This window comes from Pleurodeles waltl, chromosome 7, assembly GCF_031143425.1.
Source record: "Pleurodeles waltl isolate 20211129_DDA chromosome 7, aPleWal1.hap1.20221129, whole genome shotgun sequence".
In the NCBI taxonomy this organism is placed as follows: Eukaryota; Metazoa; Chordata; class Amphibia; order Caudata; family Salamandridae; genus Pleurodeles; species Pleurodeles waltl.
Window position 1 is genome coordinate 1126263893 of NC_090446.1, and position 25559 is coordinate 1126289451.

General features: G+C 44.7%; 1 protein-coding gene across 3 annotated transcripts in view; it reads right to left on the reverse strand.

The window, feature by feature from the left end:
• Positions 1-25559, reverse strand: part of GGA3 (golgi associated, gamma adaptin ear containing, ARF binding protein 3) — a 525496-nt gene that overhangs the window by 235593 nt on the left and 264344 nt on the right. For all 3 annotated transcript variants that reach the window (XM_069200128.1, XM_069200129.1, XM_069200130.1), the window contains one exon: positions 23615-23695. In XM_069200128.1, the coding sequence (XP_069056229.1) occupies positions 23615-23695 (81 nt within the window). The remainder of the gene's footprint in view (positions 1-23614; positions 23696-25559) is intronic.

Sequence of the window (25559 nt, forward strand, 5' to 3'; positions counted from 1 at the left end):
TCCCAGTGGGCTCTGTCATAGCGCGCAAGTAGTGCCTGGGAGTTCGCGATGCGCCACTGGTTTGCAGCTTGTGCTGCGACTCTTTTACCAGCTGCATCGAACTTGCGGCTTTCTTTATCTGGGGGTGGTGCATCTCCAGATGTGTGGGAATTGGCCCTTTTCCTAGCTGCTCCTACAACGACAGAGTCTGGTGGCAGCTGTGTAGTGATGAAAACCGGGTCTGTAGGAGGCGCCTTATACTTTTTTTCCACCCTTGGTGTGATTGCCCTACTTTTGACCGGCTCCTTAAAGATTTCTTTCGCGTGCCGGAGCATACCAGGGAGCATAGGCAGGCTTTGGTATGAGCTGTGGGTGGAGGAGAGTGTGTTGAATAAAAAATCATCCTCGACCTGTTCTGAGTGGAGGCTTACGTTGTGAAATTGTGCTGCTCTAGCCACCACTTGAGAATACGCGGTGCTGTCTTCTGGTGGAGATGGCTTTGTAGGGTATGCCTCCGGACTGTTATCTGACACTGGGGCGTCGTATAGGTCCCATGCGTCTTGATCTTGGTCACCCTGGCTCATGGTGGTGTGAGCTGGGGAATGTGAAGGAGTTTGTGCTGGTGAGACGTTAATCACAGGTGGAGGAGAGGGTGGTGGGGTAACTCTTTTCACCACTTTTGGTTGTGGTGTTTGTTCAGTCTGGAACTCCAACCTTCTCTTTCTCCTAATGGGGGGAAGGGTGCTTATTTTTCCTGTCCCCTGCTGTATGAAGATACGCTTTTGCGTATGGTCCACATCAGTTGCTTGTAGCTCTTCCTCAAACCTATGCTTTTGCATCTGGGAGGTTAGCGAGTGCTCTTCTGTATAAGAGCCTGAAGCTGGGTCGCTTGCAGTTTGTTTCGGCATCGAAACCCTGTCTGCGTGTTTTTTCGGCTCCGAGGTGACTTTTTTCTTTTTCGGGGCCGAAACCTCTCGGCGTCGATCTTCTTCGGTGCCGCTGTCTCGGCGTCGAGCCGTGTCCACACCGGTATCTCGGTGTCGAGGCTTGTCTCCAGCACTTTCTCGGTCCCGAGAAGGCTGCGTGCCGGTGTCTCGACCGGAGTCGGACGACCTCGGCGCTGTTTGGGCCTTTTTCGGTGCCGACGGTCGGTCACCGAATTTATGGGTGGAGCCATGGCCGGATGGCAGTGGCGTCCCCTGGGCCTTGTAAATGTTTTTCTGTGTGGTTTTCGACGTCTTACTCACGGTTTGTGTATCGTCGAATCCTTCGGAGTCCGATTCTTGGATCGAGAAGGTACCTTCCTCTTCCTGCTCCTCGAACTCTCGGTGGGCTGTCGGCGCGGACGCCATCTGAAGTCTTCTGGCTCGACGGTCTCGGAGTGTCTTTCGGGACCGGAACGCACGACAGGCCTCACAGGTGTCTTCACTGTGCTCAGGTGACAGGCACAGGTTACAGACCAAGTGTTGGTCTGTATAGGGGTATTTATTGTGGCATTTGGGGCAGAAACGGAACGGGGTCCGTTCCATTGGCGTTCTTCAGCACGCGGTCGGGCCGACCAGGCCCCGACGGGGGATCGAAAAAACTACCCCGAAGGGCACCGGAGCTCTTCGATCTTCGATGCGGTGTGGAATCTAAGTACGCCGATCCCGAACGCAACAATACCGACGAAAATCTTCCGAAATTAACTAATTTTCCGTTCCGAAACTCGGAGCGACAGGAACACGTCCGAACCCGATGGCGGAAAAAAAACAAATCGAAGATGGAGTCGACGCCCATGCGCAATGGAGACAAAAGGAGGAGTCACTCGGTCCCGTGACTCGAAAGACTTCTTCGAAGAAAAACAACTTGTAACACTCCGGCCCAACACCAGATGGCGAGCTATTGCAGAACATGCGTATCTACAGCGACAGATGCCATCGAACATAGATTTATCGATCTACTCTTAATACATGCCAAATGGTGCATAGCCATGGCTTGGAAGTCCAACTTGGATCCTCCACTAGGGAGCTGGGTTAGACATCTGTGGAAGTAAAAGTACACTGAGATTGATGCACTGACAGGATACAGCTGTGTTAACACAAGATCTCCACAACCAGTAAATTGAGTAGGGTACCTGAGAAAGGAGGTAGCCACATCACACAAAAGGCCACCTTGAGCCACATATAGCGTGCTACAGAATCACTACCCAAGCAGGTTATACTTGCCGCAATACCATACTTAAATATTTTGGATTGTTGCTTGAGCCGATCCTATTGCACCACATGCGCCCCTTGCAAACTTATGCCTGACTGTGAGGGTAAGCTGTGCACTCCACACACCCTCACTCATTTATCAGGCCAGTGTTCCTTTCAGACTGTCAAATGTCGACATTCTTTACTAAGTTTGTGAAACCTCAGTGTTCTCATAGGCATTTGCCTAGATGTATTGCCTCACACCTTGTAATTAGATAATTGGCTGTTACATCTGTCCTGATCAGACATGTTGTAGTTTAATGACTGTCATGCATGTTAAAAAAATACTATGGGGGAAAAACTACGAATTATAGGCCTTCTTTATTGCTGAGAGGACACATGCATGTTTGGTAATTTAGGCCCAGTAATTTTAGTGGAGCAAATCTCCTCCCATCAATGATGTGGAGAAGGCTTCTTGATATGTGCCTAAGAGTAAGGCTGGTATATGATAAGACGGAGGCTAGTATATGAAGAGGCCACTAGGACTACTTAGCCTCGGATGAGGCAGCGGAAGCCAGGATTGTTTTTCCCCTAGAAGATTATCCTTTTCACCTGTATGAAGCAGTGATGCTTTAAGGGGTGCAGAATGAGCTAGAGTTCGAAAGGATGCCTAGGGCCTCTTAAGACTGGAAGGTTTTTCACTAGCAGGAAAAGCGAAGGACGTTTTAAAGGTAATCCTTGAAAGGCACTCAGCAATTCAGATATAATGGTGCCAGTCTTGTACAGTTAGAGGACCTAGTCCATAATGGAATTGAATACTTTCATTACATTGAATGGGAGGATGGTAACTTTGCCCTGGGCTTCTGGTTTCAGATCCAAGGACTATAACCTTTATGACCACCAGATGGACAGTCCTGATACTATTTCAATGAGGTGGGTGCGCATCATCAGTTTCTGTTCCTCTGCTTCCTTGCCCAGGCTGAGCAAGAATCGTTACTCTTTCTGGGTGCAGCATTCAAGGCAAAGCAGCTGAACCTGTGCTGAGATGTGGACCGTAGCTGCCCATGTTGATACTAGCATTGGCCAGCTGCAGGAGAGTCCACCCATCTGAAAGATCTTCTTCCAGTAAGTCTTCAGACACTTTGGGACTGATGTAGAGTTTGAAGGAGAGGGTATTCCATTACAACTGCAATGGAGTACCCTTTTTGCCAAACCCATGGTCCACTCGCCTGATTTACAGGTGGGTGGGCATTAAGTCCCTCATTATAACAATGGCAGTAAAAACTGCCTACCGCTGTGTTGAGGGCCGCAAACGTACCGTCACCGCGGCTACCATCCATCCGCCAAATTATGATCACTGCCGGACTTCCGCCAGAAGAAGGGTGGAAATCCAGCAGTGATCACACTGGCGGACGGTGGTAAGCTGGCGCTGCCACCACCAGCACCGCCATGCCAGTTGAACGCCGCCAGCCGTATCATTACCTGTGATACGGCCTGGCGGTGTTCTGCGTCAGCAGCGCTCCTCAACCAAGGTAAGTCGTGCTTCCAAAAGGGGGAGAGGGGTGGGAGGTGTTGTGTGGGTGTGTGTCTGGTTGTGTGCATGAATGTGTGTGTGTGAATGCGTCTGTGTGTGTTGTGTTGCTTCCGTGGTAGTATGCATCTGAGTGAATGCATGTAAGAATGGTGAAGTGAGTGCATGTCTGCATGTCAGTGTGATTCTGTGTAAGAATGTGTGCAAGCATGTCTGGAAGTATGCGCGTATGAATGCATGAATGCCAGTGTGAGTGACTAGGTGTATGCATGGTGCGTGTCTGCGGATGTGTGTGTATATGGGGTGTAAGGATCAGAGGGGTGGGGGGAGTTCGGATGGAGGGGGTTGGGAGGTGTCTGGTGAGTATTGCGGAGGGGGGGGAGCTGCGGCGATACTATGCCGGCCGTCGGGCTGGAGATTGACATCTCCGGCCCGGCAGCTGATACCGCCATGGCGGTATGAGTGAAGAAGTGGCTGGTTGGCTGCAGCCAACACGCCATTCTCATAATGTGGCAGAAGGTAATACCAGCCTGTTGGCTGTACTACCGCCACATTTCCACTCACCACTGGGGTCATAATGACCCCCTAAGTATATTAAGTATATCAGCACTAGAGCCTACTCCAGCTCTGACATACTCCTCCTATAGACTACAGGCCTTCGGAGGTTCACTCGACACCATCTGCCTGATTTAAAGTAGACGGTGCTAAATGTTTTTTTCTGCTGTTCAACTGGACGATGGACAGTGCAAAAAATAATGTCCCCCCTCCCAACACTATCTGAGTGACTTCCTGTGGTGTGGGGGGGGGGGGGGGGGACAGGGGGGGGTCTTTAGCTGTTGCTTTTTCTAAAAACAAAATCCAGTTTAAAAAAATGTTTGACAGGTGATCATCATGTTTGATGGAGTCGTCCGTCAAAATTTTAATACATTGACAGCAACCACTATAACTGCAGTTCCTGCCAATGACTAGGGATGTCCAAAAGGCGAGTGGACATCTCAGTGTGGAGCACGGGTACTTCATCAGGACGATGGAGTACTGTACTCCATCGTCCTGAAGAAGCTGATTGATATAGTACTCAGCACTCTAGAGCAGGCCCTTTGTTTCCTTGTCCATGTGGGAGGAAGTTGCTCATCCTCTAGGGAAACTGCCTTCATCACTAAAAACTGAGGAGTGACAGTCCCTGAAGAACAAGTTACTTACATTTGATTACTCTTTTTCTGAGGGATACAGTATCTATCTGTGGATTCCTCACCTTTTGAATATCCCCTCACCCCAGCTTTCGAAGGAAACATTTCTCCATAGCTCTCCACATCGTCGAGGGCATCACAATAGCACGGCTCCGCACGAGACTCCATCTGATGTCATCAGAGCCATAAGACGTCCTTGCCGGCATGCTGACATCAGTTTCACCCACTTTTTTTCATACCTTCGAGGCAGACAGGTGAACACCAACATCACAAGCACGACATGTGCGTTCTCAATTCAAAGATTTAAATACATTTACACATATAAATATATATTTATATACATCTCACATATATGCATATCAATTATATGCAAACAGATAATCTCTTGGCATATTCAGACAGGCAACTGGGAAGAGGGTGGGTGAAGAATCCACAGGTAGATACTGTATCCACAAGAAGAAGCGTTACCAAGATAAGTAACTTTATCTTCTGATGGATACATCTCCCTGTGGATTCCTCAACTTTTGAAAAGAGTCCTAAAACAGGCCCTCCCTCGGAGGAGGGTGCCTGTCTGCTATACCAAGAAATCCTGTAACACTGAATGGGCAAAATGACCATCCCATCTCACTTCTGAATCCAAATAGTAATGTTTTGCGAAAGTGTGGAGGAAAGCCCAAGTTGTTGCTTTGAAAATGTCAGTAACAGGTACACCTCTAGCCAAAGCAGAAGTAGAAGACTTAGCACTGGTGGAATGAGCTCTGATACCCTCAGGTGGCTCCTTCTTTGCCAATCTTTATGCAGAGGATGACCCACCTGGACAATGTGCTTTTGTGAACAGCTTTGCCCTTCATTTTGCCAACAAAGCGAATGAAAAGCTGATTGTCCACTCTCAGCTCCTGTGTTCTGTCCACATAGAAACTTAAAGCCCTTTTTGGGTCCAAGCGATGCAGCCTTTTCTTCTCCTTAGAAGGGTGAGGATGATAAAAAGTAGTAAGGGTGATAGACTGGCCTAGGTGAAAAGGAGTAACCACCTTTGGCAGGAAAGCCGCCCTGGTCCTGAGAACCACCTTGTCCGCATTTAACACAGTAAAAGGGGGTTTAACACTTAAGGCTTGTAACTCACTAACATGCCTAGCCGACGTGATAGCCACAAGAAAAACTGTCTTTATCGTAACGAGCCTCAACAGGCAACTATGTAAAGGTTCAAACGGTGTACCCATCAGGAACATTAGAACTAAATTAAGGTCACACTAGGCATAATGAACGGAGTGGGAGGGTACATATTAGTAAGCCCCTTAAGAAACCTTAACATTATAGGAGACTTAAACAGGAAAGGTTGATCTGGTAAACAAATAAAAGTTGACAGTGGAGACAAATAGCTTTTCGCTGTCACAACTGCACAACCTTGTTGGGCTGACGGGAGCAAACTTTAGAACATTCAATAACTGGTCTCTCAATGGGTCAATATGATGCTCTTCACATCATTTGGCAAACTTAGCCCACCTGCCAGCATAAACAGTTTTGGTGGAGTGTCGCCTGGCCGATAGAATAACATCCACCACATCAGCAGGAAGAGAGAAAGAACTCAGGTTGCCCTGTTCAATCTCCAGGCATGTAGGCGCAGGCTCTAGAGGTGGGCACAGTGAGAGTTGAAGAAGGTCTGTGTACACACCCTTTGTGGCCAATCGGGGATATTAATATGACTTGGGCCTGGTTGTGGTGAATCTTTCTCAGAACTCGAGGAATCAAGGGTATGGGGGGACGGGACGCGTAAAGTAAATGGCTGCTCCAGTCCAACTGAGACGCGACCCCAATGCTCCCTGCATCGGGTATTGGAGGCTGCAGAACAACGGGTAGTGCGCATTCTGCCGAGTGACAAACAGGTCTATCTGTGGGGGGCCCCCCATAACTGGAAGACTAGAAGTACCACCTCCAGATAGAGACGCCAATCATGGTCTGCTGGAAAGTGCCAACTGAGACTGTCACACGCATGTTCAAACCTCCAGCTAAATGGTTTACTACTATGCAAATCCGATGGTCCTGAGCCCAGGACCAGAGTCATAGAGCGTCTCTGCAGAGAAGATACAACCCTACTCCTCCCTGTTTGCTGATATACCACATTGCGGTAGTGTTGTCTGTCAAGACTTGTACCAACTGACCGCAAATGGAAGGAAGGCAGGCTTTGACAGCCAGACGTATCACCCGCAAGCCTAACAGATTGAATCATCTGTTACTCTGGAGACCAAAGCCCCTTTATCTCCAGGTCCTCCAGATGAGCTCCGCACCCTATAGTGGAGGCATCCGTGATCACTGTGGCCACCGGAGGTGGAGGGCAAAACAGCTTCCCTTGTGATAGATTGCAGTCGACATCCCATCACTGAAGATTGGCTGCAGTGTCTCTGGAGATCTTGACCGACTCCTTGAGATCTCTGTTGTGTTCAAACCTCTACTTGCAGAGGCATCAATGGAAGGCCCTTATGTGCCAGCGTGCATGGGTGACCAACAGGATACAGGAAGCGAACAGACCAAGCAGGTATAGGACCTTTAGGACTGGAATGACCGCTCCATCCTGGAACATCGGAATCAGAGCCTGAATGTCCTGGATCCTCTAAGGAGGAGGCTAGGCACGATTCACTGTGGGTCCAGTACTGCCCCTATGAACAAGACGCACTGAGAGGGCTTCAGGTGAGACTTGGGCACATTGATTGAAAAGCCCAGGCTGTACCACAGCTGAATTGTCAACTGCAAGTGATGTAGCACCATCTTTGGAGAAGTGGCTTTGAGCAGCCAGGTAAGGGAATACCGGTATTCCCCACCTTCTGAGATGTGCTGTGACCATTGCTATCATCTTTGTGAAGATACGAGGTGAGGAAGTCAGGCCAAATGGAAAGACAGCAAAACTGGTAGTGCTGTGAGCCGACTGAGAACTGGAGATCACTTCTGTGCGACTGCAAAATGGGGATGTGAAAATACGCATCCTGCAACTCGATGGAAACTATCCAGGTTTCTTTGTCCAGCGCAAGAAGAACCTGAGCTAGGGTCAACGTTTAATTTTTCCTGCCCGAGGAACAAATTCGAAATCCTTAGGTTTAAACGCCCATCCTCTTTGGGAATCAGAAAATATCTCGAATAACATCCCTGACCCCTTTGAAAGTAGGGTTTGGACTTCCTGCTGAAGCAAAAGCAGAAGTTCTTCTGAACAATAACTGTGTTGTGGTGGAAAGGGAGTGGGACACATCCATTTTCGACAATGCTCAACACCTAATTGTCCAGTGTTATGGACTTCCATTGTTGTTGAAAATGAATTAGCCTTCCTCCTACAGGTAAAGCATGCTCCAAGATGGTGTAACTTGGGCTGCTTTCCTGCGACACTGGCTGGGGAGGTGGAAGAGGACGAGGAGGAAGGCTGATGGGCTGCACCTTACTGTCTTGACCTGCCATTCCATCTGTAGGACCTATACAGGGGATTGGCTGACAGGGGATTGTTGCCTCCCACAAAAGGAGTAGCTCCATCCAAACCCCTGAAACCTTTGCAGCGGTCTGTAGCCTGAGGAGAGAGACTGTAGGCCCAACCGTTTAGCCGTCGCCTTGCTCTCTTAAATCGTTCCAGGGCTGAATCTGCTCTAGCCCCAAACAGCCTGGACCCATCAAAGTGCATAAAGGTATTCTGTACATCAGGGGAAAAACCAGAGCCCCTCAACCAGGCATTCCTTCTTGTGGCGACTGATGTTCACATCACCCTGGCTACAGAGTTGGCGGTATCCAGGCCCGACTGTATGACTTGCTTTGTTGCAGCCTGGCTGTCGTTTAACAGCTCAGAAAAATGCCCTTGCAAGTCCTCTGGCAGATTGGACAGGATTTATCTGGCTGAGTCCATTAGGGCATGGATATATCGACCCAGTAAACAAGTGGCATTCACTGACTTCAGCACCATACTACCAGACAAAAATGTATTCTTTGCAGCTTGTTCCATTCTCTTTGATTCCCTGCCAGCCAAAGACAATGGAAAAGATCCAGGGGCTGGCCTAGAAGAGCAGAAAACCTGCACCACCAAACTCTCTAGTGTTGGGTGGTGGCTCAAGAATGCAGGATCACCCGATGCAGTCTTATATCTCCTGGCGATCAATATCGACACTGCTGAGTCTACAATGGCTTCTACCAGATCTCCAACACTGATTCTGTCAAAGCTTTGTTAAACAGCAGTTAGGGCTCCAAGATGAAAACAGAAGAATGCAGAACCTCCATCAATAAATTGGATTTCATCTTGATGAAGGGAGAGATAAGTCCAACATATCTGGCGCCTTACGAATGACTGCATGGTACGTTGTCAGTTCAGGCGGAGGCAACCCCTGTGGGGACAATAACTCCCACTCTGGAGAAGTGTCTGAACTACTAGCCACCTCAATTCACTCAAAGTCCTGACTTGGGGAGATAACTTTGCCTTCTTCCAGGTCCGGATTCTGATGAAAGGCTAAATATTGTTCTTCCTCCAGCAGCCTCAGAGCTTCTCTCCTGGACCTGAGCCTCAACTCCAGTAATGGCGTTGGAAGAGCATAGACCGGCGTCACTGACTTGGATACTGGCGATACAGCACAAACTCGGACTGGAGTCAAGTGACGTGACGTCAGCTGAGACCTCTCCAATGTCTGTGCGGGTGCCACTGGCACTGATGATTCCTGCCGACGAGTTATCTTCCTCGTCGCTGGCAAAAGCCAGGGTAACTGGGCCATCAATAAGAAGAGCAGGAACGGCTGGTACGGCACCGGGAATCCTCCCAAGGAGAGAGACATTGGAACCCGAGGACCAGCCAGCGCACCTGAGGGAGTCATGGCCCCGCTGAAGATGCCATACATCGCATTCAAAAAATGGGGTTGGATCTGTCCCAGGAGCTCGGAAGGATGGAAATTCTCACTCCTGCTGTTGAGGCTGAGAAGGGCCTCACGTCAGTGGTATCACTTATGGCTCCGGATACAAAGGGGTCAATGACTGTGCTGGAGAACCTTCAGGTGACTTCAGAGAAAGCGAATGTTGCTGCAGAGTTGCATCTCTGGAGGATCAGCACCAAGGACTATGGCGCGGCCTCCTCTTATGTTCTTTCCTGGACGACCCCGAGCACCGAGATGGTGACTCCGAATGAGGCCGGGACCTATGACGACTCCTTTTTTATCTTTTCTTCGCTTTCGCCAAAAAGAACTATGCCTCTCTCTCTTTCAAGGCTTTGGGATTCATGCTCTGACACGACGAACACTCCCTGACGTCGTGGTCACAGCAAATAAAGTCCACATGCAGGTCAGCAACAGACATTTGACCTCCGCATTCTCTACATGGCTTAAAGACCGACTTCTTTGGAGGAGACATTGCTGCTAGCAGGACAATTTTTTTTTCCCCTTTGATACACTTTATAACCGACGGAGAAAAGAAGAACACTGTTACGTTTCAAAGGCACGGAAAAAGGGAACCGACGTCAGCATGCCGGAGTTACATGCGGAGCCGTGCTATTGTGACGTCCTTGTCGACGTGGAGAGCTATGGAGAAAAGTTTGTCGAAAGCTGGCGCATGGGGATACTCAAAAGGTAAGGAATCCACAGGCAGATGTATCCATCAGAAAATAATAATGGAAAGTCCGTAGGGACCCAACAGTTTGTGTCAAATGCTCTGAACATAGTAGGCTCGGAAGATGGCTTCAACCACACTTCCTGGGCTTATTTGAAGAAACAGGGCTCTTTGCCAAGAACTGGCATGGACTGGGTGTATTTGGCCAACGATCAAAAAATTCAATTTTTCTGCAATAGACCTATAATGCCTTGGCTATGACCATATAGTATCACATAGCTGAATATAGGTTCTCGTAATCTTGTGTACTAGTTGTGTCTTGTTCTCCCAGTTGGGACCTCTTGGGGTAAAGAATGTGGCATGTGGTTCCAGGGAGAAATTGTCTATACCACAAAAGAACACACAAAGGCAACAAAAAATGAAGGCACGACCAGTATCTGGCTGACAACTCATGGTGATGATGAGTCAGGGAAAATTGAGACAAAGATTAACCCTCCAACCTCCGAAGCTGCATTGTGGCTGCTCCAGGGAATGGGGGCACTGCACAGGAATCAGGGGTGCACAAGTGGGACTTTGGGCAGGGGAACTGTAAAGGGCTCCATCTGCAACTCTGCAGTCAGACAAGTAAGGTGTGTGAAGGAAGAATGGAGGACAGCAAGGCGGTGAATCTTTCAGCTGAATTAACCAGATGCCCTTTGGGGTTCAGCATGACCTCCAGCAGTGCCTGGTCCAAAGAACATAAAGAACTCGACCTCTCCAACAGAGAATCCTCTACCCTGTTATAGATGTTCAGTTGCTGGAGGCTGTGTCCTGACGAAATGGGCTGCTGGTGCCAGGCTGACTCTTGTGAGCCTAACTGCTATGCCAAAAAACCTGGTGCAAAGTCCTACACCTCCGGAAGTGAACCGGCAAGATAGGTAGTAGAGTCCACAACTCCTGAGTAAGCTGTAGCTCTGAAATCAGTCAGAACCTCCAACAAGACTGAGGCAGGTTTCCAGCAAAGCTACTTCAATAGGGTCCAGTTCACCTGCGTTTTTCAGTGTCCCTTTTGCTACAGGGTGGACTCTGTTCCTAAGCAATTGAGCAGGCCTGGGCCCTGCCATTTTGTTTACTTCTTGCACTTCTTTCTGCTTTCATTTCTAAACAGTGCTATCCTTCTCAAGTGTTACGTGCACATCACAAGAGCCAGTTCATCAGTGGAGAGCAGCGAAGACAGAGGAGAAGACATATACAGTTAATGCAGCTAAGACCATCCAAAGGGGAAGTTCTCTCATGTGCAAGTCTTTGGACTCTAAGAAGCAGAAGTAAAATATAGTCCTGAAATTGTGTCTAGAAAGGTAGAAGGGCTCAACCTAGCGATGCACAAGTCGGCAGCATCACGCCCTAAAAAAGAAATTGGCTTGACTCTTAGGGCCATATGTACGAAAGCTTTTTCCCATAGACACAGAATGGGTAAAATCCTTTGGTACATCTGGCCCTTAGTCCATTAATGGTCTGGGGTTCCTGCAACTGGACAATGGCATTGCTTAACTTGAAAGTTTCCACATAAGGGAAATAAGCACCTTCTCTTAAAATGCATTTAGATTACTCTTACCATGTTTTTCTTAATGTATTGCCCTTTACCCTTAACATATTTACATTACTTGATTTTAAACATATGATGTCCCTGGATGTGGTGGCAGCAATGTAGTGCCCCACGATATTGTGGACTAGATGCCCCAATTAATGTTCTGTTCCCGAGTGCTTCACAACCTTGCTTTTGACTGTAACAACAGGATCCAGCTGGAACAAATTGCCAGGAACGAAGAGGCAGATTGTCACAGGACCTGCTGCTTTAACTCTCTTGTAGATTATTAACACCACCTGCGTAGGTCTAGCGAGGCTCACCTCCACTTGGGCGGGCCACTAGGGGCTGCCATGCTACTTCACTGGCAGTGGTTGGTACCATGCCTGGCCGCTAAGACCCTGTATTTACCTATTACTAGTTCTTACTACTAATGTAATCCAGAAATGCATGTCAGGTAGTTCCTTTGGGATCTATTAGCGATGATAGCACACAGATTTCAAACAACCACTGGATCACTGTCTCCAAACATAAGACACTGGGGGTATGAGGGTCAGGTGTTGCAAATGCCCAATTACATGATATTCAAGAATAAAAACCAGTGTGTTTCATAAGCTACTCACACCAACAAAAAAAAAAACCCTCCTCAAGCTCAAAAGTATTGGGGAAAGGCCACTGGTTATGAATTCACTCAACAAGAGAAAATTCGTTTCTAATCCATATTGTTCAGCAGAAAAAAGGCAAATGGCAAGGACATAAATAAATGTAGGGATGAAGGAGTGTTGCATAAGATGCAGGTATGTATGCATGGCAATTGTGCACCTCCACTGTAACTGCTACAAAAGAGGTTTCTGATAGAGTCACTAGGTTGCAGGGTACCCACAAGATTAAGAATGGGAAATAGCCAGGGCATAAGAGTACCTGTTTAGGGGAAAACTTTGAAAGAAATGCTAGCTTCTTGAGATTGCCTGGACCACGGGTCTATGGAAGTACTGTCTGTTGACGGTATCCTAGGCTTCAATAGACTTGGAAGACCTTGGGAATACACATATTTAGTATGCACCTCTCTATGTAATCTGAAAAACTCCATCTTCTGATGTGCCTCTTACTGGAGATATCAGAGGGGTTTCTCTATGGTATTCAGTGAATGAGGGAAAGAACTCAAGGTCAAAACACTTGGCAGCATATCCTTCGAAATCAATGGTATTTCATACATTTCCGCCATTGTGTGCCTCAAAAGCAAATACTATGACTCATGGTATTCTTTTCTACAGCAATCTTCTTGACACCGAGTGTCTCTACATTGGCATTGACTTTGAGCTTTCGCTTGGCCTTGGGGGCTTTGACACCGACTGAAAATGGCATAAGCGACACAAACAGTTTTCAGGATCTCTCCTGAAACAGATCCAAGGTGAACACTCTGACAGCACTTAGTTGGAAACAGCAACTTCTCTACATTTCTCCTTCGGCAGAGAATTACCAGAATAGCACTCAGAGGTGGCTCTGCAAGTCTGCTAAATTGCAGGCAAATTACACATTTTTAATAGCCTTATTAAGTTCACTGGTGGATTAGGTACTCTATAGTTCATGGGTGCCACAGGCAATGGATGCAAGTGCATGCACTCACATCTTTTTCTGAATTTTTCTTGCACACAAAGGATCATACATTTCTTGCACACAAAGGATCATTTCAGATTGTAATGCATTTTGTGAAAGTATCAAAAAATAGAAAATCCCTCACAAATACAACAATACGATTGAATTGCCAGTGATAAAGCAGTTCCCACAGTAAAAGCAGGATTTGCCTGAAAAGTGAAGTGAACGTTTTTTTAATTGAAATATGTGCCACATATCTTCCACAATTTATTTTTTCAGTTTTTAGGAAAATTTAGAAGCTGACACCTCTGCTTTGACAATTTTAAAGTTTCTTGATTATCACAACATAAAAGAAAAGACAATTTGACTTTAAATAGCCATATGGCTATATGTGTGATCAAAAAAGAGAAGTTTTCTCTGCTGTATTATTTCCGGATTTCTCTTAAAGGTTGACACACTCAATGTTCACGGATATCAGTGAAGATAACATGATAGAGAATAATCAAACCACATCAAAGATGGAACATATGTCTCACTTTCACTCTACACAAGTATACAAGTCTCACAAAACCATGTTGAAAAAACACTGTTATTGGTATATTTCTTCAACTTGGTGAAAGATGAAGTGCAAAAACTGTACATAGGCTAAAGATACAAGACATTTTCTGAATGTTTATACAGGGAGTGCAGAATTATTAGGCAAGTTGTATTTTTGAGGATTAATTTTATTATTGAACAACAACCATGTTCTCAATGAACCCAAAAAACTCATTAATATCAAAACTGAATATTTTTGGAAGTAGTTTTTAGTTTGTTTTTAGTTTTAGCTATGTTAGGGGGATATCTGTGTGTGCAGGTGACTATCACTGTGCATAATTATTAGGCAACTTAACAAAAAAAAATATATACCCATTTCAATTATTTTTCATTACCAGTGAAACCAATATAACATCTCAACATTCACAAATATACATTTCTGACATTCAAAAACAAAACAAAAACAAATCAGTGACCAATATAGCCACCTTTCTTTGCAAGGACACTCAAAAGCCTGCCATCCATGGATTCTGTCAGTGTTTTGATCTGTTCACCATCAACATTGCGTGCAGCAGCAACCACAGCCTCCCAGACACTGTTCAGAGAGGTGTACTGTTTTCCCTCCTTGTAAATCTCACATTTGATGATGGACCACAGGTTCTCAATGGGGTTCAGATCAGGTGAACAAGGAGGCCATGTCATTAGATTTCCTTCTTTTATACCCTTTCTTGCCAGCCACGCTGTGGAGTACTTGGACGCGTGTGATGGAGCATTGTCCTGCATGAAAATCATGTTTTTCTTGAAGGATGCAGACTTCTTCCTGTACCACTGCTTGAAGAAGGTGTCTTCCAGGAACTGGCAGTAGGACTGGGAGTTGAGCTTGACTCCATCCTCAACCCGAAAAGGCCCCACAAGCTCATCTTTGATGATACCAGCCCAAACCAGTACTACACCTCCACCTTGCTGGCGTCTGAGTCGGACTGGAGCTCTCTGCCCTTTACCAATCCAGCCACGGGCCCATCCATCTGGCCCATCAAGACTCACTCTCATTTCATCAGTCCATAAAACCTTAGAAAAATCAGTCTTGAGATATTTCTTGGCCCAGTCTTGACGTTTCAGCTTGTGTGTCTTGTTCAGTGGTGGTCGTCTTTCAGCCTTTCTTACCTTGGCCATGTCTCTGAGTATTGCACACCTTGTGCTTTTGGGCACTCCAGTGATGTTGCAGCTCTGAAATATGGCCAAACTGGTGGCAAGTGGCATCGTGGCAGCTGCACGCTTGACTTTTCTCAGTTGATGGGCAGTTATTTTGCGCCTTGGTTTTTCCACACGCTTCTTGCGACCCTGTTGACTATTTTGAATGAAACGCTTGATTGTTCGATGATCACGCTTCAGAAGCTTTGCAATTTTAAGAGTGCTGCATCCCTCTGCAAGATATCTCACTATTTTTGACTTTTCTGAGCCTGTCAAGTCCTTCTTTTGACCCATTTTGCCAAAGGAAAGGAAGTTGCCTAATAATTATGCACACCTGATATAGGGTGTTGATGTCATTAGACCACACCCCTTCTCATTACAGAGATGCACATCACCTAATATGCTTAATTGGTAGTAGGCTTTCGAGCCTATACAGCTTGGAGTAAGACAACATGCATAAAGAGGATGATGTGGTCAAAATACTCATTTGCCTAATAATTCTGCACTCCCTGTAGACATAGCAGAGAAACAAGTTGTGTCAAAGACCCACATGTTGTATTAGGCATATTAAATCATGCAATCACCAAAGAATTACGTTATGATGGACTATAGGAATTCCCATTTTAGTGGGCTGCCCAGATTAGCTGTTATTGCTTCAACACATTCTGAACACTGTTGTCCCTGCACATTTTTGGGATACAGCGGTGCCACTGTATCTTGCGTTTTCAGGAAGGCTTTTCCACTGATTCAAGTGAAATCACAACTGGAGTTTAAGATATTGGCTTTGATCCATAAATGCAGCCTTGGGTTGCATCAGAGTAACTAACCGAGAAGATCACTTTGTTATCGCCGTAATTTCACACTCCGGTCGGGAGACCTTTTCCTGCTGATGGTTACACAAATTCATTATTAGTCTTATGGGAATCAGTGATTCTCCATGCTTCGTCCCAAATTGTGGAAGCAAAAACCTCTCTTTCTAAGAACAATTTTTTCATTACTGATCTTCAGGGAAAAAAATGAAATGATTGCTTTATTTAACACCTATTGCCACCTGCCCGGGCTCTGAGTTTCTTTCTTTTTTTTTTTTTTAGTTTCTTTATGACCAGGCATCTAGATACAGTTCAGTACTTGGCGTTTCATTTAGTTTATTTATTCACATAACACTTATATGTCGGAAACTTACGTTCCAAAGTGCCAATAGTAAACACATTGAATAAAAGCATGACACATTGAAGTAGTCATCTTAGATAAAATTCTAAAACAATAAAGAACTCAAGTATATGTATAGCAATCAATACAGCTTTAAATGGTGTAACATCAGAGATGTATTTCAATAAAATGAATAAAAATGAATTAAGAAGTAGATGAATGAAGACCGACCCTCTAGCAGGCCTTAGACACACAACTATGTTGACTAGCTACAACCTGGATTTACAGTACAAATCATTACCTAATGACTACATTTCAGAAGTGGATTAGCACTCCGCTTTTTTACTACTATCAGATTACTGTACTTGCTTCACCAAATCATGTCCTCAAAAGAGCACATTTTTCAGCCTGGATTAGTTTCAGTATGTTAATGAAGACGGGCACTATAAAGAATAGCCTGTAATGATACAGAATACCCAATCTCAATTCAAGATGATGTCATGGATCAAAGTTTGGAACTCGTTATACAAGAGGATTAGAAGACGTGTGTTCTCAAAGTGGATGTCTCCCTAAAATGACTACTGTCCGTCTGTCCATTCAAGAAGGAAGGATCTGTACAGCAGGCTGCTGGATGTTTGGATCTTGAAAGCAGAGGCCGTCTAATGAAACTAGCACTAAATGCCCTCACAGCACTGTGCCCCTGGGAGGTCAAGACTCTATTTTTAAGGATCATTAAACATAAGCATCTCTTGAGGCAAAGTCTTGCTTGTCAATGAAGCCAACCTGCGCCTTTGAAATTAACTGACAGTTCTCTTATTTGCCACTAAAGCCTGCATACCGTAAAGTCACCTGTTAAGCTACAATCTGGCAATGTTCTTTTCCCAGGGTCATCTGGTGCTCAATTTGTGCTAGGTTGCAGGATGTGCACCCACTGGGTTTGTTTGACTCATAGTACCCTGTAAGAGTAATATGTACTCAGTCTTGGGGTCTAAAGGAGTGTCCCCCACTTGAGGTTGGACTTTTTAAGGTCAATCAACTGTTACTTAGAGGGTCTCTTACCACTATGGTCCGAAAATTCTACTTGTGCATTCAAGAAAGTTGCAATTCACCAAGGTACTGAACGGCTGGTATGAAATATGTGTCTAGCAAGAATCTAGGGCAACCTAAATCCTGCAATACCTCCCCTCATAGTCCCTTTACTGAACTGGCCAAGTTCCACTAAGAGGATGCAACCCAAAACAAATATGAAGTGGCCTTCAATGAAAAAAAAAACAGCAATGGAAATCCATGGGTTTTTCTCAGTGGTCGCCAAACATAAAAAAAGACATTTCTTAACATCAAAAGCTCATGCAAAGGTCAATACGACAGAGAAAAGATAGTAACAGTAACACTGTCACATCAACAGGCAAACCACAGTCACAAAAAAAGGCTGTTAGCAGCTGTTTGAAAAGAGAAGTGAAGAACTTGCTTTAATGTGACAGCGTGAAATTCCACTTGAATTAAATTCCAGTTCTACTTTAATGAAATGTCAGCCTATGTGAAACTTCTCCTTTTAAAGAGGACATAATTATGAGATTTTTCAACATATCAGATAAAAAGATACGGAATAATAATCCCATTCTATTAGCAGACATATCCTGGTCACAAAAGGCCTTCAGTGTCTATTTCACAAGATAACATATACATAAATGAATACCATATCTAACCGATGTATCTTTAACCTAAAGCTCTGAACTCATAATTTTTAATGAAGCACAATCATGTTCAGGGAAAACAGATTAAGTGGTAGAGACCCCGAATTTAATATCACTGCTAAACAGAGGGGGGAAACAAATTGCATTATGGGATGTTGCTGTGGCTTGCAGCCTTATTGTGACTGTGTAAATTTTCTCTCTAATGAGGTTTTTACCTATTTAGCGCCATGTCTTCCTTTATTTCCTGGCTGGGATTAGCATGGAAGCAAAAAGCTAAACGCCGAATAGACCGATGGAAATTGATAAAGACCCTTAGTGGTTAGTGGCTGTCCATGGTATTGATCCTTCTCTTTAATGCTGTTTTTAAAGAATATTTTAGGCCAAATGAATGGAGAGGGAGTTTATTAGTACCAAATTCCAATAATGAGTACCCCAACAATTGTGGAGATTATGGATTTTATTACCCATGCTATGGCCCAGGCAAGCAATTTTTGAATAAATGCATGTTAATATTAGTGCTGCTAATATTTTCTACCATTAACTCATATGGGCTTTTGACAAAGTATGTCAAAAGTCCATATGGTTGAGTAATAGTAGGTCTCCTTGCCAGTTATGCTTTAGAAACAGGAGTCACACAACTTTCAAGTGCCTTTATTGACTTTGCTAAGGTGGTTGACTGCATTAAAAGTAGATTGCTTTGGCAAAAATTATGTCCCCTTAAAATTCCCACATAGATTAAAAAACATATTGGCAAAATTACATGTAAAATCTTGGGTGTAGATTACAAACAACTTTTTTCTCCTTTGTTCACTTGAAGACTTCAACCCATAAGGACATTAAACAAACTTGTGCTCTTGCTCTCCCTCTTTTTGCTATGTTTATCTGCACAATAAGTCTCCAGGTCGAGATGCAGGTGTATTCATAGCCCCCCTCCTATACAACCACCAGTGGTGAATGATTAGGCAGAAACTGGTGCATATATTGAGAGGTAGCAAATTTGTGCTGTATTCTCTCATAAAACAGATACAAGATCTAACCTGCTACATGTGTTATGTGTGTTTGAGCAGGAGTATGTATTCTTGGCAGGGTTAAATACTCTCCAAATATCAGGCAATCTCACATTTTCAATAAACTGTCAGGGCAGCCGTTATCCCTACTTTAAACCTCAAGTTTCGGGGGTACCTATCCAACGTTCCTTGTAATCATCAATACGCACGAGCATGTTTTACACACTCACATGACTGCCCCAAACAAGTTTTTGTCATCTGCATTTTGTGTTCATTTGGTGCACATATTTTTACAATACTCATTTCTTTACGTTCTGGTTTGCCATATATTAAGAGTTGCGTTATCTCCCTTCTACATCAGCCTTCATGCCCTGTGTTTTGAATGGGATTACGGGCGCTATCCATTTAGTCCCTCCCCTTGTATAAATTGAATAGGTAGGTGAGTACATTTGCCCCCTCATTTCATATGTACGCTCTCTGTGTCAGCTTCTGTAAAGTGTGTTTCTTAAAGGAAGGCTATGTTTATCCCATATTTCTTGAGTTACAAATGGACTTCATATTGTGTTGCTTAATTGTTCAAAACTGTGGCGTTCCACTTAGGTAACGTAACTTGGGGTCCATTGTGCAGTGTGGGTTACATTTCTCCGAGGTCTTTGATCTCGCGTCCATCGAGTCGCTAACCTGGATATGCTGGTGGTGTGACAGGCCAGCGACTCAATCTTACCCATAATCTCCAGAATGTGTGATGGATTTGATAGTTCCCACTACAAAATGCCCGCCAATCGCCTTCCAAAAAACAACATCTATCTGATGACCACCCACTAAATACACACCCATGGATGTGCACATAGTATTCCACCCACTTTGTCTCCAATGTTTTAAACTAGGAAATTCAACACATGTTCCAATATCATCAACTACTGTTCAATACGCTGAGGTATGGGAGCTCTCTCAGGGAAGACACACTCCCAAGCGATGTACTTTCTTCATCTGACCGAGGCATCCTTATGGTCAACTGACATCTGTCCTTGGGTTGCCACCACTTGCTCGAGATGCCAGTTAGCTTCCTTTAATCACCGTGCCTATCCCAACCCACACTTTTTGTGGGGTGCAGCAGAGGTGCGACTGTCCTTTTAAGATAACAAAGTTCGACCCGGTGCACTAGCATATATTTTATGTATATGGCTCAGATTTTTGATGCTCATTGGAAGGTTTTTAACTTCTGCACATTTCAAATGTAACCGAGGAGCATTCTTCTCACCTGTCCGTCTAATCGAGGGTCACAATGTTTTCTGGTATACTGCAGACCATCTCTGTCGCTGAAAACAAAATCCTAGCCCAGTGGGACCACCCGCAGCATCTGGTGGGTCCTTTCCACAGAGAAAGAGTTTGAAATTTCTAACAGTCCAAGCTCTTTCATACACCACTGATTCTGAAACAAGCCTGCAGTCAGGCCCTTTGCTCTTTCTTGAAAAAACAGAAAGTTTCTTCTGGACTTTCCCTATGAGTCTACCATTTTCTGTGACCTTTTATTGAATTTCTTCAAGTCTGTGCTGAGCTACTTGACCTCTATCGTGATGACACTGATTCTGTATTTCAATGTCAAACGGGACATATCAATGGCTTGCCATATTTGGGTAGAAATCACCTGTTACATCCATAGTGTTCCTCTCAACCAAATGATTTGCCACCACAGGGGCAGCACTTTAACCTTCGTATATTGCTCCATTTTGCTATGCTATGTCAATTTCACTTGAATATCTATTCCCATGATCTATTAGCATCATGCATTTCAGTGCTCAATATGCTGCAATGCAGTCTGTATTCTCCGGAGGGAGGGTGGAACTGTGCAGGGCAGCAAATTCAGTCAGGCGATATTTGTTCAGAGCACTCGTGCCTATCCCTGTCAGTACTGTGGGCATCAAACCCTAATTGTGGTCTTCATCAGTTCATAGTTATCCCTCCAGTTCACAAGATTTCCACCCGGTGCAGGTCCATCACACCCTCCTTGCCAAGGGGTCTCAGGTTCCTTTTTCAGCAGTTGCTTTTACTGGGACCAATGACCTGTGGTCCTTTCTGAAGTCTATCATTCAGGTCTCTAACCACTTATTTCCAACTTGAGGCCACTGGGTGGGAGGGAATGGGGTAAAGCAGTGCACTTACCCCTGTCACATTCTCCAGCAGGTGGTAATGTTCAGTCTAGTCTGTCCCCAGACCTTAGGTTCACAATCCTCTCTTTCCAGCCTCATCCATACCAAGTTCGTGGCCACAGTAGAGGATTCTGTCCCATAACATTCCTGCAGCATCAAGACCTTGGCACCAGGGCTGCTCGATCTACTGGGTCTCAGCCCCCACTGTGAAAGGGGCCTAGTCACAGTCCCTCTTCATATCTTCAGTCCAACTCAGGCGTCTGTCAGCCAGATTCAGTCCAGGTTGCCAGGGCTTGCAGATATTATCCTTGGTCCTCCAAGTCGACTCAACCTTGAGAGGCATCAGTTTCCAGTATGATCCTTGGCACTTCAGGCCAAACCGCAGATCCAGGTGAGGTGTTGGGGCCCACCACGACTTGCAATCCGCTGATCACAGTATCTTGAGTTGATGCTTTCAGGAATGTATAGCTGCCCATTGAGTTCCAGGATGTGTTTCTTCATTTCAGAGTATTGGGGATCAGTAGGTCCACATAGATCTGTTGTCTTATGTGGATTATTGGATAATATGCTGCAATGCCAAAACTCCTTTTTGCTCCTATCATGGAAATTTAACTTTATTCCTGGAGCACCTCCCATATACTCCTGCCCAAATAACTTGACCTCCCCCTTAGGCATCTTAGCAGATCCCTTTTCCATCATCTTATGCAATGCAACTAACTTCATAGTTTGCCCTTTGATGGAAACTTAACAACATTTGTTGTGCCTCCTTCTAAGATACCTCAACAGATCACTTCTATCTCTTTTACTGGCACCCCACCATTCCTCTTGCCCCTTACAAATCACATAGGAAGATGACCCACATTCTTAAGCTTCTTTCACAATCACTTCAGCAGGTCTTGCTTGTTCTCCTCATGTGACTGGCTGAATAGGTAATTTGATCAGCTTTATAGGGCACCTTACTAGGTCCACTTACCTCTTATGTGTAGCTGGCCAAGGTCGGACTGGGACAGAAAATAGGCCAGCGCATTAAAATAAAAGTGGCCCCTTTTTAGGGAATTAGAAAGCTAAAAAGCGGCCCATGTTTGCAAACTGGGGCAGTTTTTACTTTGTAAAGACACGCTGTATAAGTGTTTTGTAAAGTATGCAAGACTGCAAGGATTTGAGGTTGCTGCAGCTAATGATTGTTTTTAATATCAGGGAAATCAACAGTAAAAGGCGGATCAGCAGAGCAAAAAGGGTCCACAAACAGCCCAAAAACTGGCCCACACATTGACCTGTTAAACCAGCCCTTTGGGCCCGGCCCGACTGCCATAAAGGCCAGTCCGACCCCTTAGATGGACCACAACCTTCAAACGAACTTATCTTCACTTTGGCAGGTCCTTCCTGTCCTCTCAGATGGCTATGTGAATAAATTATTTATGCCACTTTAATGGCAACCTTCCTAAGTCCCTATTGCTTATCCAATAAACTCATCAGGCGAGTTTTTGTGTTCTTCATATGGCACATGCTCCAATTCCCTATGCACATGAATAGCTGACTCAGAGCCAGAAGCACGTACAATTTGCAACCATTATTTTTATGACCAGTGTGGTAATTTGCAAACCGAAATTAGTACTAATAGGCAGGTTCACAAATTAAAGATTTGTAGTAGTTCACAATTCGATCTACCATATGAATTTTACAAATGTAGGTTGCAAATTGCTTCAGCTTATCAATCACACCCTTCAAAGGGATAGAGGCTTGCTTGGGTCAGCAGACTACTACATCTACGATTGTTTTTTGATCAAAGCAATCTTTGTTTTGTGTGGTTTTTTTAATGCAGCCAATTACCCAGGGACTGCGTTTAAAAAGAAAAGTTTCCCATGGACTACTGCCTCCTCTTAAAAAAAATGTTTACATTCACAAAGAGGAAGCGGTCCGAAAGGGCTCATTTCCATTTATGAATGGGTTATCACTACATGTTTGTAGTCAGTGAAGTATTAATGTTCTATGACCAGAATTCAGCTATCGAATTGCAGTTTGGGTTCCATACATACAAAAATGCTTTTTTGCAGTCACAATAATGCCGATTATGCATACTGACCCATTTTGCGAATGTAAAAAAGCTTGGTACATCTGGCCCTAAAGTCTTTGTCTCTCAGGTGGACACTCAACCTGATCTCTTGTTTCCGTATATTTTGACCTTTATTGCAGGAATTATGTAACCTTTGATTCTACTTTGGGTAACTGAACTGCTTTAGCACAACCTGCATGTGATTCCATTGCACCTAGGTCAAATGGTGTATACATTGCTGGTTCTCACCTCCTTAACCATGGTTTTGATCAACTTGTTTGCCTCCAGCAGGTCATCAGGATTCTTGCTTTTCAACAGCATAGCTAAAAGCTGTAAAAACATAAGAGAAAGGACATTAGAAGAAGCTGCACAAGTCATATTAATGTTCACACATCTGGCGCTAGGTGTACCAAAAAGAAAATTAATCTAACTATAAAGGAAGTAAATGTTACTTATCTGTATACATTTTTCTATATTAGTGTCTCTCTCCCTCTCCATTCTCCAGGACTATTTTAAGGCATTAATTCCCACACTAAGCCAATATTGTATCCTCTGAGCAGATGTTTCATTGCTTCTATTTCCGCCATGGACAAAATTCACCAAGATCTGTAGGTCCAAGAACATGTTGTGCTCTGCCAATTGGAGCTGCTCAGCCAATCCTGCATGAATGACTTCTGCTAACGTAGCAGACTTTAGGTCACAGAGGGACAAGCAGGTATGCCTACGTTAATTTACCCAGATAGGTCAAACAGGCATTACAGTGGGAGAAAGGTCTCTTCTGCATGCCTTATGTATACTCTGGACACTTTTCACTATGCTGCAACATACACACCTGTTGGTCAGACCTTCACAACTTATCCACTGTGAAGACGTGAGTACTAATAGTTTTTACACCAGCAAGTTAAATTATCAATGCACATACTAACGTTTCACTAAAAGAGTTAATTTGAAATCAAGAGTTCATACGTGACCTGGCCCTGCCCTCTTGCCGTCCATTTTCCCCACTATCATGTGTTAGCTGACTTTCATACAGAGGGGCCTGTTTATGATGTGATGGGTGGTACTCCGTCCATCAAGGTGGCGGAGATCATTTCCTCCACCATCCTGACGGACTACTATCCTTCAGATTTATATATGACCACCAGTCCAGTGGTTTTCTCTGTACACTGATAGAACTGCCATTACGGCAGTTACTTTCACTGTCCAAAAAGTGGATGCTAACTGCCAGTTTTGAGAGCTGTTGACCAAACTTTTTAAAAGATTTTGCTTTTCAGAGGTTGTTGTCTTTCAGAAACAAACTCCCAAAGTGGAAGTATGTTTCTGAAAAACTAAAATTCTAATGGTGCCCCCCTACACCCTGAGACGTTTCTCCTGGTCCTTCCTCTGGTGGCCCCTACTCTGTCGGGCGATTGGAGGATATTTTCTGTCAACAAAGCTAATGGGTACTCTGTTTACAGAAAACTTAGGGTCCCCCATCTATAAATGAGGCGGGTGAACATACTGTATTCTGTAACATCTACTATGGAGTACGCTGTCCAAAAATAATCTAATGGAGGCCCCCTACACCACGAGATTTGTTCTCACCGGACTTGGGGAGTAATTTATTTTCTTTCCCTCATCGCCAGGTTTTTCCTGATGTGCCTGACAGAAGAAAAAAAAATACATTACACCACTTACTAAGTAGGGCGGGTGGAGTAATGTACTTTCTCTGGCGGCCCCTACTCAATTGGGCTGTTGGAGGACGTTTTATGTCAACAAAGCCAATAGGGGCTCTGTTGACAGAAAACTTAGGGCCTGATTTAGATATTGGCGGATGAGGTACTCCGTCACAACAGTGATGGATAGCCCGTCCGTCAAAACCTAAATTGCAAAGGATATACTGTGATTTAGATTTCAGCGGATGGGCTAACCTTCACCGTTGTGACAGAGTAACTAGTGCACCAATATCTAAATCAGACCCTTAGGGTCCGCCCATCTAAAAATGAGGGGGGCGGGCATAGTGTACTGTGTCACGTCTGCTATGGAGAACCTTGTCAATCAGAACCGAAATCTGGCCCATAGTCTCTTCGGAAAAAGTACTGAGAACAATCAAGTGTTCATCATGAAGGTGACTCACTTGTGCTATCTTTTATGTCCAGTCACCCTTCTCTCACACTTGTGGAACATTTTTATAGCAACCACAGTTGTTTGTGAT